We start from the raw sequence: 13,129 nt of genomic DNA on the forward strand, positions 1-13,129 counted from the left end.
CAATCCCCTTGGAGGACAGGAAAAACTGTCCTCTGTGACTAAATGTCTGCATGAGCACAGTGGGGTGGGGGAGGGACACAGAAAATGCTTTGCTTTAGCATTTTTTTCCCAAAATAATAATTTCAAGTCACATCAGTCAAAATGACTGTTCTGTACAGAACATTACGCTCCCTGTAACATCGTTCAGCATGCTTGGTTTTGTGGTGGATCAGTGATGGTCCGGGGAGGCCTATCCATGGAGGGACACATGAACCTCTACAGAATAGGCAACAGCACCGTGACTGCCCTTAGGTATCGGATCGAAATCCTTGGACCCATTAGGTGAGTTCAAATTCACAAGCCACACCCAGACCTGATTACTGTCAGACCTGTGAAATCAAGAAATCACTTAAATAGAATCAGACTGACAAGTGAAACAGGGTGAAAGATTTCAAAAAGCAACACATTATGCTATGATCTTAAAAAACAAAAAACCCCAGAACAGATAAGAAACAAACCCAGAAACACTTCTGGAATACGAAGGCTTATCTCATTGGTGCGGACCACTGTTGACATTATGGATGGGCCATGGGCCTCCAGGCCCAGATCAGCTGCATTCAAACGAGACCCCTCAACTACAACTTGCACTAATCTATACAGTTTGGTATGATGAAAAACTTAATTGGCCGTATTACAGATAAGATCACGCAGTGCAAACTCAGTTTATTCAGTTCACAGTAGTTTAGTGCTTCTGCAGCAATCATGGTAACTAGCATGGCTGACGAGGACACTGAGCGGTTGGACTTCATGTTTATTTGAAACTTAGAAGAGTTCATTCACCAGTTTGTGAAGCTACTGGAAAATTGCAAAAGAACTGGAGGTCATTATTGTGCTATCTACTGTACAATATAAAGCGCCTTGAGGCGACTTTTGTTGTGATTTGGCGCTATATAAATAAAATTGAATTGAATTGAATTGAATTGAATTGAAAGGTGTGTTGAGCATATTGTGTGCTTACACTCAGCTGTGAGCCACTTCTCACCTAGAAAAAATATCTCCCCTGGTTCCCTCTGTTCTTGCACTTTTTCTAACTGCGGTTACAGTTCTCTGCTAATGTACTGTGTGTGTATGGTTATAATTATGCATTGCATGTATTTTTTTTTCTATGGAAATGTTACTTGATCCAAATGCCTCCCTGTCAAAGCTGTCAAATGTCAAATGCCACATCCAACTAATTTTTTCTCCTGACAAGGCAAAAGGTAAAAACTGTTTGGAAACAATTTTTTTTGATGGAAGCTGTACTGTTGCCTCGCAGCACTAAGGTCCTGGGTTCAAATCCACTGTCTGGCAATTTGGCAGGAGACTTTCTGTGTGGTGTTTGGATGCACCTCCTATATCTGCATAGGTTCTCTCCGGGTACTCAAAATTCCTTCCACAGTCCAAAGACATGCACTTAATAGGGCTAGGTCAACTCGGCATAGGTGCAAAGGTGGGTGTGAATCTGTCTTGTCTGTCTGACTCTGTGTTGGCCCTGTGACCCTGCGATGCAGCTGAATTAGAACAATTCTGAAAAGAAGAGTGGGCCAGTGGAAGACTCCTTACCAGTTACTGCAAATGCTTAATTACAGTTCTCACTGCCAAGGGTAGCACAACCAGTTATTACGTTTAGGGGGCAATTAGTATCTCACATAGGGCCAGGACGGTTTGAAAAGCTTTTTTCTTTATTTGAAATTGTAATTCAAAGATTGCATTTTATATTTACTCAGGTTATCTTTCTCTTATATTAAAATTTGGTTGATGATTCGAATATGTAATTGTAACAAATATGCAAAAAAAAAAACCCCCAAAAAACATTAAAAATATAAATATACTGCTGTTTGCAGTCATGTTACCGGTTGGCATAGTGCTCGATCCGTGTGTGTGTGTCGTCATGTGAGAGCTGAGGGGATGATCCAGGCCTGTCAGAAAGAAGCAGAAACAAAAAGAGAGAGCTCATGAATCCAACCCATTAATCCCAACTCACACACACACACACACACACACACACACACACACGCATACGCACGCACATAAGCTGCATGAATTCATAGCGGAGCAATGAAGGGAGCGACAGCACAAGGAGCAGATTTGTGTGAGTCTGAAACGTTCTGTAAGTACGTTTCTGTCCCTGCACTCCACTTGGAGTTATTTTGCCTTCACGTGTTCATGTGCTGAGAGTACGCAAGCAGTTCATAGAGAATGAAGGAACTGATACAAATGACTGGACACCGTGCTCACCTAACCCAACTCCAATAAAATACCTCTGGGACATTATGTTTAGGTCCAAGTTGCACCTCAGACTGTCATGGAGGTTAATAATGTCCTGGTCCAGAGCTAATGGACTGTAACTGAGCACTCAAAACCTTTTATAGAATACGCCTCATTGACCCGTTTATACAAGCACTACCTCCTGAGCTACAGCCCCCTGAGCTGGGAGAAGATCCCCCAGAACCGCATCAGTTGTCCTAATATCTGATTAGGAGCCTACCCTTGATGTTGTCAGGCATGTGTGTATTCAATATTACTCAGTACCATTTTGAGTTGCTGCAATTAAATTTGGACAAAACAGCTTCGCCTGCCGCACCTCACTTTGATTTTCTGGGTGTTTCTGAATTCAGCCCTCTGTAATCATTTTCATTTCCAACAAATCACGTGGCATCCTTTATTCCTGGCACATTACCCAGTCCTTATCATTACAGATATCTGGCTTGTTTTTTTTCCCCATCTGATGTGACAGCTGATGTGTTTTGTATATGCTCCCTTTTATTTAGCAGTGTATAAAAAGCAACAAATTGAGTAGCATCCATCAAAATGGTTATTGGCATGATGTCATGTAAACTTATGGCTGCTGGTGGTAGTTGGGTGTAGTGTCTGCTCAGCTGTAGGAGGAGAGGTGGAACAAAATGGTTGAGAAATCAGTAGTCATGTAATCGAGTGCTGGGACTTTGTACTTCATATTCACAGATTATAATAATATAACATATTCCTCTCCATACAGCAACAGCTGGAGACACTGAAAATGAAAAGACTCTGTTTGCTGCCCAAGCTCAATCTATGTCTGGGTATATTTAAGGTATCTGTATGGGTATTGTCGTACCCCTGATATTTCACATGTGACTTGATAAAGGCTGAAATACTCTGTAGTATCAGAGTATGGAAATCAGCCCATTTTATCCAAACCATCTTGTTCTTTTAGCTGCTTCCTTTAGAGGTCGCCACAGCGACTCATCTGGCTCCAGCTCACTCTATCCTATCACACCAACCCAGGAAGAACATTCAAACTCCATACAGAGAAGGCCCAACAGAGCCCGGACACTGAAACCCAAAAACCTCTCACTGTGAAGAACGCAACAGAGCTTGCAGCATTTTCTGAACTGATTTATCAGATTCACCACATATGACAGTTTAAGTGTAAGTTAGCATTTTTGTGTTATATTAAAGCTACTTTTTCTTCAACCAAGATGAGTCTTGCATATATTTTTCACTGGAGTATGATCAGACAGATCAATGAGATTCTGTCTGTTCTGATTAGCAGTGGGATGCTGACAGCTTCAGGGATACTGTCTTCATAGTGGTACCCATCCTGATGTGGAGTTAATTTATAACAAATCAAGAGAACAAGACGATAACACAATGACTGAAATGACTGGCGGTGAGGACACGTGTGTGTGTGCGTGTGTGTTTGAAGCAGAGAAAAAAAATGTTATTTAAAAAAAAAAAAAAAAAGGAAAAGAAAAAAAATCAGGGTCGATTACACGTCTGTGTAACAAGAGCAACTAAACACGAGACTGACAGAAAGTATAGTGTGCGCATGTGCGTGTGTGTTTGTGTACGAGCCAGGTACTCACGCATGGTCTACAGGCCAGAAGTTGATCAGTGTGACAGGACTGCAAGACAAAAAAACGTGAGATAATGACACAGGAAGTGGATGGACAACATACAGGTATGATTGGAGCTGAAATATGGAAAGCATCAAGGAGGTGATGCGGGTGGGTAGTATAAGACTGGGATGATAAAGAGAACTTGGTGTTGTAGTGTGTCAGTGTATGCACTAGCACTCTCACACACACTAAACAAACAACACAGAAACACATTTGACAAAGAAATATTTTGGTTGACCTTCAATAAAACAACACAAATGTCCAATTAACAGAAATATGGATAATAAAACACCGCTATCATGTGACATGTCAATCCTTAATATGCATGTGGCTGCATTTAATTTTTGTCTTTGACAGTGAAGTGGGATTTTTATGACCAACATCAGTATCAAAGGAGAGTCAGATCCATCCAAACATGGTGTTTCAGATTTTACTTCCACTTTACCCGGCTTATTATTTCCTTTGTTTTAACAATCAGTCACACAACTGATATGAAGAAATCCATAGTATCGTGTGTGTGTGTGTGTGTGTGTGTGTGTGTACATGCTTAGACATCTTTGCGAGGACAGAAAATTAGCATGCAACTATACTTGTGGGGACCAACAGTCACTTATGTGGGGGCAAAATGCCTGTCCCTATGTGTCTGAAGGCATTTTTGAGGCTCAAAATGTGGTTTTAGAGTCAGGGTTACAATTAGGTCATGGTTAGGTTTAGGTTAAGGGTTGGGCATTCATTTTTGATGGTTAGGGTAAGCAGCTAGGGAAAGCATTATGCCAATGAGATGTCCTCACTAAGATATTAAAAGTGTGTGTGTCTGTGTGTGTTTGAAAGCCTCACGTTTCCATGTTGTCTCCTTCCAGGATGGTCTGGACGGGCAGGTAGCCCATCCGTGGGTGTTTGGCGAAGTAACGCTTGGTCCTGAATTTGTTCTTCAGCACCTTGGCAAAGTCCCGGACATCCTCTCCTGATGTAGTCTGGAGAGAGAGGCAGGACACAAAGATGGCATTGTTACCTCCGTAGGAAGAAGCACGCACACACACACACACACACACACACATCATATCAGAATCAGAATAGATTACTTATTCACATACCGGGGTGCAGTACTCAACCATGGGGTACTGCATCTTGTGCCCCTTTGCAACACGGCCAGAGAAAAAGCAGCTTTGACAAATGTCATAGTTGAAATGTTTTAGGCTCCGATATCTGGGGGGAAAGAAGAGAAGAGAAAAAAAACAAGTGTAAATGAAAGAGAGCAGAGAAGATGAAAAAGCAAATGGGAAAAAAAGAGAAGGCAAGGGGATCAATACAAGGAGGTAATTTATAGCTCTGTTTTCTCCAAGGTGAGAGTAGTTAAAATTCTTTCAGCCCATGGCCCAAGTGAGACATTTATTCTCTGCCTTTGGAAGTCTGTGTTTAAATTTATCACCGCTCCTGACAAAAGTCAGTCTTAGCCTCCAACAACAGAGCATAAGCACCGTGCTTATAGGTCTAAACCTTTGCATATATAATATGTCTTTTATTTCTTACCTATTTTCTATATCCCAAAATTAGTTACTTTATATGCACACGAGGCTTAATTATTTCTCTCCGAGTACTCCAGCTTTGTCCCATACTCCAAATACATCATCCTCTCATAAACTGTAAATCGTCGGGGGGTGGGGGTCGGGGGGGTAAGTGCTTAGTCCTGTTTTATACAAAACTCTTTAATACTATGACAATTCTTTGTATTGTAAAACAGATTGCAATACTGCATTAACTGTTAAAATGTACCGACCTGAAGCCTATGATTGGACATTCCTTGCAGATGTTGCACTTGGCCTGGTGTTTGGCAGTCTCTGCAGCAGCGACGCGATGAAGGACAGGTAACCACACCATGGACTGAGGCTCCAGGCGCATCCAGTCCAGGAACATGGTGGCCTCAAGCTCAGGCTTGTTGTTGGCCTGAAATAACAACATGACAGGTTATGGCGTTACATCAACCCTTTAAAGTCTTCGATGATTCTTTTTTTTTATTATGCTGTAAGGTGGCTTCAGTGCATGTGGAGCTGGGAATTTTGTCAAGGTGGAAGAATTGTGAAAGAAGAAAGCTATGTGAAGATTTCTGAAATAAACCATCAAGCATTCAGTACCATAACTGGTTTTACAACATAACAATGACCCAAAACATTAGTTGCTCCTGGTGAAAAACTAGTTCTTCACAGGATTTTTCTCAGAGCATCTTTCGAAGAGCATCTTCAAAGATTCACCTGTAAAGAATAGGCTGGGTGCGTGAGACTTCATAAAAACTGCAACAAATGGCTGCAGACTGTTATCCAGCAAAAAAGGATACATCAGGAGGGTTGATCATTTTGACCCTGGTAGTTTTTGTTTTTTGTACAATAATTATATTTCTGCAAAGCAAAATTAGCATCTAAAATACAACTAGTATGTTTGGAAAAGCAGTGCACAATGTGACCTTAAAAATCTGAGGAAACTGGACAAGTGGAGGACAAAAGAAAGAAGTGACAGGTATAAAAAAAAAAAGCCAATTATTAAAGCCCAAGACTCATTTTTTTCACTGACACCTAAGGAAACAATAGAAAAGTGTGTTTTTAATATGACTTCCTCATATACTTCAGTTTCAGTTCCCTCACTTGTTCTTTTGCCTTAGAAGCCAGATTTCTCTGTCATAACATCACTGCTTTCTTCATGATGCACCTTGGAGGTAAAAAAGTTTAACTGACACAAGAAAACATTTTTTTCTTCAACACTGAAAAATGATAAGGCTAATTTGATCTGAAAGAGCCTTCTCATGCTTTTGCTCTCCCTTCTGTACTTAATATTGATTTGTTTTAAAACAGCGTTTCATTCAACGCTGTGGCCTTCATTCTCATCGGTTCCCCTTTGTTTGTCTGTCTGTTAGCGGTCTAGCGTCCACAAGTTTCAAGATTTCATTTTCAAATTTTGTGTGATCGCATAACAGCTCAAGCTGATTTAATTTTTATTCAACGTCAAAGGCAAGGTCACAGCTAATAGCTGCAGTCAATAGCTAAAAACCTCAAAATTACATGTGACCTTCAGATTAGCTCATAACAATACATAGAGAACTTGGAATGGGTTTTAATCCTGAGCTACAGCCACCCATTTGCTATGGCTGTAGAGTAGGTGTAGAGCAGGAGGAGCAGGCCATCTGCTAATCAGAAGGTTGGTGATTCGATCCCTGGCTTCACCAGTCTGAATGCCAAATATCCTTGGGTGAGATACTACCCCAAGTTGCTCTCCCATGCATCCATTGTAGTATGAATGTGTGTGAATGTTAGGTATTAAGCACTTAAAGCATAGTAAAAAGTGCTGTGTGAATGGGTGAATGAAACATACAAACTGAAAGCAGCTGCGGACGGAGGGCTCAATGTTGGAGCCGCCGAAGGAGGCAACCTCGCCAAGTTGTCGGGGGATCTGAATGGAGTCGTGCAGAAGGAGCCCCAGTCGACGCTGGTCACAGAATCCTGTTGCACTGGCAACCTGCCGGAACAGGACTAGAGAGGAAGAGGCAGAGAAAATACGAGAGGTTGGAAAAAAGGAGAGGATTCGACACATGAGAAATAAAGTCCACACAACACAGAGAGAGAAGAGAAAATATGAGTTTTTTGTATAATTTTATTTGTGAGATGAAATATAAGTAAGTACTTATTAGGACACAATAATGGCAGAAAAAACATTGCACATTGACTTACATCTGTATTTATCCTCCAAATGAGCCTTGCAGAGTGAGATGATTCCAGTTTTGAATGACAGAGATCTGATCTTTCCAGTGCGACCACTGCCGATCAACAAAAAGAGACGGTTTAGAGTACGCGGAATCTGAATCATCTGAGAAAAACTAAATGTTTAAGTGCTTGCTCAGAGTGCCGCACGTACGTGTCGTAGACGTTAAGCAGCCAGTTGAGACACATGTCAACGCACAGCGGGACATTGACCAAGTGGGAGTGGTTCTGCTCAAGTCGCTGGTAGAGGCTTGTGAGACAGGTGACCAGCTGAGAGATGTCCAGCAGCTGCTCGTTCTGCTTCAAACCGTGCTGGTCAAATATCTCACAAGCTGTCGGCATGCTCAACAGGTCCACTAAACACAAGACACACAGGGAGGGCATGGTTAGTCAGTGCACACACATCTATGGGCGTCTTCCAACCTGACTCGGTTTTCAAATGAAAAAATGAAACTGTTGCCAATCAGATGCAATCGCACGGTGAGCCAAAACCTGAAGGTGGCACTTTACTGCATCAAATTTCACCAACAGCAATGCCATGTCACTTCATGAGACCTGTCGTCACTGATATGAAGTTCAGTTGTGGTGTAATTTGGCATACTTTTTCTCACTAAGTAGTCTAACATGGACGTCTTGATAGCCACCCTTCCACTGAGACCATGTCAGATGAGGGTTCAGTAAACAGTAGATGGAAAAACTGAGGGACCAGATGTATCTCACAGGTCTGTGCCAGGTAATTGCCAGATTTTTGGATATGTCTTTCAGATACTGTTCATCTACTGTAGAGAGTTTTTTCAGGTATGCCACATTTTTCTTTTCTACTTGTACATTTTTCCCAAATTCTTGCACACATTGCAAACCATGCTGATATATGTCAAAATTTGGGCCAGTTGTTGCTTTCAAATCACCTTCTTGGTGCAAAAATACCATTTTATGTATTTCTAACAGTGTTATCGTTGCCACTTTTTGTCACTTCAACTAAAGAAATTGGAACAAATTGTGTTTTTGAGCAACTGACGTTTTAAGCCAAAAGCTCTTTGGGAATCACCCTGTCGGTGATTATACTAGTCAAACTGTTATCTTTGGCATGTTTTAAAGAATTAACCAGTTGCTGTTGATGCTAGTAAAAAAAAGTACCTAAAAATAGTAAAGATAGATCAGTGTTATTTGTCTCAACAAGTCTGCTATGTGTAAACAATATTTGTTCACCCTTGGGTTAGGTGTCTGTTTTTACATTTGAAAAATTAATCTGTGTGTCTTCAACCTGGCTCAACAAACAACCCCAAAGCAAATACAGGTGAAAAGTGCAGATGGACTGGACTAAAAGAGGGGGAGAAAATACATGCCGCTTTAGAAAGAAAACTATAAGATCACAGAAAGCCTGGAAAATTACATTTCAAACCCACTCTTAAAAAAAACCCACAAGAACGTTTGGCTCCTTGGAAGCAAAAGATAAAAGAATGAGGAGTGGCTCAAGACTGCTACACAGCACTGTACTTTGTAGTGCTGGGCGATATGACGATATATATCGTGTGGACGACAGAAAAGTGTCTATCGTGCCATTTGTCTTCTATCGTTTCTATCATTTCTAACCCTAATTTTATAAATTATTACATAAAATATATCATTAACCCTTTACAACCGGTCGGAGCAGGCAAACTCCGTTTTGCCTAACTATTTTTAAATCCCTGTAGAACTGGAACCAGGTAAGGTAGCGCAATAATTGTTTTTGCATATGAAACCGTAGTTGTACTTACCCATTAGCTTGTCCTAAGTCACGGTTTCCTTCCACATATAGCATTGCAAAAATTACATAAAAAGCACTTCCAGCAACAAAAACATAATATTCCAGAAACAGGCTTTGCCGATCTGATCAGCGAACTATTGCATGTCCGCTATTACTTGTCCGAAACCGGAAGTGACGTCATTTTCTCGGAAAATGTAGTTTTTAAAAGTCATGTTTGACTTTATGTTTTTCTGTATCGTTTCTGGGATGCTTAGAAGTCAAATGACACTGTTGGAAATAGTTTATTTTGATGCACATGTTGTTTTTTTGCAAATTTGCATTATAATATTTATTTTCATTTTTCCTGTAGTATATAAAAATTAGTGTATCTCAAAAATAAAACTATGAAGACACTCAAAATAAATTTCTTGTGGTTGGAAACTATTTTGTGCAACTTTTTTGTATTTACAGTTTTGAGGGATAAGCCTCTTAAATTTCTCTAACTAGAAATATATGTAAAAAAACAAAACAAAAACGATTTTAAATTTTTTTGTAGTTTATTGCACTTTTTTGCAATTTATGTAGTTACTATGACTTAATGCATACATATTATTAAAATTTGGGCTATAACGGTTGTATTGATGTATAGCAACTTGAAATGCTCCCACAAATGGCTCCACAGCATGTAAAATGTAAAGATAAGCTCTGGCGGACTTGGTTCTATGGTAGGTCTTAAAGGGTTAAATAGCCTGTGGCAAATATATTAGTGTTGTCTTCTCACTATACATACTTTTAACTTTATGCAAGAGAAAATAAAGTATAAAAAAATGATATTTTTCGCAAAGAAACTCTGTCTTGTGGTTTTGCGACATGGTGCTGCTTTACGTGCACCCGGATTTGCGACATGCTTTACGGTAACTCAAAACAAAGACTGCACCCTCTCCACTCGCTGTTTACAGACTGCATACTTTCCAGATGACCACAGGTCAGGTAGTATATCGTGATATATATCGTTATCGTGATATAAAATAATTCATATCGTGATAAATATTTTTTCCATATCGCCCAGCACTAGTACTTTGACACATTCCACTTGCAAGAATGGGATTGGTGTGGAATGTATACAAGACAGCTAGTAGCAAGGCACAAGCTATATATCTGTTTTTCTTGTATAATAAGAGTTCACAGTGAGCTATCCTGTTTATCACAACAATGTTCACAACAATGTTAAGAAAAAATAAACTGGGCCAATATGACATATTTGTTAATACAGGGATACAGATGTTAATGTGATCTCTGGTCTCCCACTCAGAGACACAGGTCTCTGAGGGTCCAGCTTTCAGACGGCTACCTGAGGACACTCATGTGAGAGAAAATCTGCTCACACAGATATGTAGAGCCAAATACTGTCAATAATGCCTCTGCAATGTTCTGAAGACAGTTAAACTTGTCAGGTAGTGATGTCCAGCAGGTGAAAATGCAAGCTCCATGAACACGCACAGCTGTGGACCCCACAGAGTCAAGCTTTTCAGTTCAATCAGCTGCATTTCGATGTCCTCTGTGTCCAGCCAGTTAATGCAAGACAAATCCAGCTGCTCATTAAAGCTTTCTGGTTTGATCAGAAAATAAAACATTGGTCCATACACCTGAAAGTCCTGAAAGTGCATTGTGAATTCTGTCTCGAGTCTACGGATGTATCCGTGTATTTCCGTGGTGCTGATGCTGCGCTGAGTGGACAGCTGAAGCATTTGAAGTGTCGGAATGTGGAAATTTCAACATCGCTTGAAAAAACTGCCAGCTAGCAACGTCCCTCTCACCAGTAGGCTAAGTTTTAGCTAATTACAAGTTGAATCTGGTAGTTGGGGTTGTTAGCTAAGATACCCTCATTAAGAAGCGGCACAACTAATGTGTCTATGCGAGCTAACTTGCGATGTGCACCAGTGGTGGCCCGGCCATTTAAAAAAAAAAAAAATCCACTTTCTCAGATTAATTCACTGCGTGTCGTGCCATCAGTTAACCCTTCGCATGCCTGCTGCGGTACGAGTGCCCGGGGTTGCCAACCCCTGCGTTATGCTATTATAAATGTAGTAAAAGCTTTAAAAACAGGCTTCACACTAACCATGAGAATGGGAGTGAGAAAGGGTGTGAATAAGTCTGCCCCAGGGCAGCTGTGGCTACAACTGTAGCTTGCCTCCAACCAGTGTGTGAATGTGAGACTGAATGAATAGTGGAATTGTAAAGCGCTATGAGGGTCTCGAAAAGGGCTATATAAATGCAATCCATCATTATTATTATCATTATTATTATTAATAATAATAATAGAAACCATTCATTGTATCATTGTGGTCACTGGACTGCTTCAGTCATGTTAGTTCACTTGACCGCAATTTGCAACTATAGCAAGCCAGAAATGGCTCCAATCTTCTGTTAGATTTCACCATGCTCTGTTAGCATATGGCACATTCCTGTTGACACATGATTACGCGCTGTACGTCAGCTCACTGTCACAAATATGCAATCTGGATTTTTAAGCTAGCATCCCATCAATATTTATTGACATGCATACTTGTGGGTTGAAATGTACAACTGTCCTTAGGCTCTAAAGTTCTGTGAATATATCTTTCCTTGCCAGAGGTGACAACAATACCAGGTACACTAATTCAGCTGGCAAAAACAAACAAGCATAACTGGACTAACCATGCAAAGAAAGACCAAGGAATTGATTGTGGAATTCAGGAAGACCAGGAAATCCTTGAGCCCTGTATCAATCCAAGGGGTTGATGTCGACATTGTGGAGGACTATAAATACCTTGGAGTACACATAGAGAATAAACTGGACTTGGTTAAAAACACCACTGCACTTTACAGGAAGGGCCAGGGTCGTCTCTATTTTCTGAGGCAGCTGAGGTGCTTCAACATCTGTCGGACAATGCTCAGGATTTTCTATGAGTCTGTTGTGGCCAGTGCAATCCTCTATGCTGTTGCATGCTGGGGCAGCAGGTTGAGGGTCATAGATGCCAACAGACTAAATAAACTGATCCGCAAGGCCAGTAATGTTGTGGGGATGGAGCTGGACTCCCTTAAGGTGGTGTTTGAGAGGCGGATGTTGTCCAAGATAAAGACAATGTTGGGTAATACCTCCCACCCACTTCATGACGTGTTGGCTAGCCACAGGAGCACGTGGCACGAGACTGAGATTACCAAAAAGCAGCACTGAACGACACAGGAAATCATTCCTGCCCGTGGCCATCTCCCTGTACAACTCCTCCACCTGACACACTGTTTACACTGCAATAGTTACATCCTCTTGCACACTGTCTTTTCTACTCAGTAATGTCGCTGTCAATATTCTTGATATTTATTCATAATCACTTCTGTTAATCCTTGATATTTATTATTGAGCGATTTGTATATATTGTGCTATTTCTTAAATTTGTAAATCTGTAACATATTTTATTGTTAAATAGTCTAGGCTGTTACTGTTACTGTACTGGAGCAACTGTAACCCACATAATTCCCTGAGGGATTAATAAAGTATGCTGATTCTGATACACTTAACTTATAAGCAGCTTGCATTCTATAGAATAAACACTCATATGGACGCACACACAGGTTGAGTGCAGAGAGTAAAAGAATAATAGTCCAGAGAAGGTAAAGACAAAATTCAGAGAGAGCAGAAAATAAGGTGAATTTAATGAAAGCACAAAAAGAGAAAGAGCCAAGGAGGCGTGTGGGAGGGTATCAACACAATGACAGAC

The 13,129-nt window shown here is 40.7% G+C and overlaps 1 protein-coding gene across 6 annotated transcripts in view; it reads right to left on the reverse strand.

The window, feature by feature from the left end:
* LOC100700501 (dystrophin) overlaps positions 1-13,129 on the reverse strand; it is a 69,708-nt gene that overhangs the window by 20,906 nt on the left and 35,673 nt on the right. For 4 of the 6 annotated variants that reach the window (XM_005459233.4, XM_005459234.4, XM_005459232.4 and 1 more), the window contains exons 4-11: positions 7,800-8,001; positions 7,616-7,701; positions 7,260-7,417; positions 5,677-5,843; positions 4,994-5,105; positions 4,737-4,873; positions 3,867-3,905; positions 1,872-1,937 (exon numbers count right to left, since the gene is read on the reverse strand). In XM_005459233.4, coding sequence (XP_005459290.1) covers positions 1,872-1,937; positions 3,867-3,905; positions 4,737-4,873; positions 4,994-5,105; positions 5,677-5,843; positions 7,260-7,417; positions 7,616-7,701; positions 7,800-8,001 — 967 coding nt within the window. The remainder of the gene's footprint in view (positions 1-1,871; positions 1,938-3,866; positions 3,906-4,736; positions 4,874-4,993; positions 5,106-5,676; positions 5,844-7,259; positions 7,418-7,615; positions 7,702-7,799; positions 8,002-13,129) is intronic. The other 2 variants (XM_025902986.1, XM_025902985.1) reach the window with 1 other exon arrangement.

The sequence above is a fragment of the Oreochromis niloticus genome, linkage group LG23, assembly GCF_001858045.2.
Source record: "Oreochromis niloticus isolate F11D_XX linkage group LG23, O_niloticus_UMD_NMBU, whole genome shotgun sequence".
NCBI lineage: Eukaryota > Metazoa > Chordata > Actinopteri > Cichliformes > Cichlidae > Oreochromis > Oreochromis niloticus.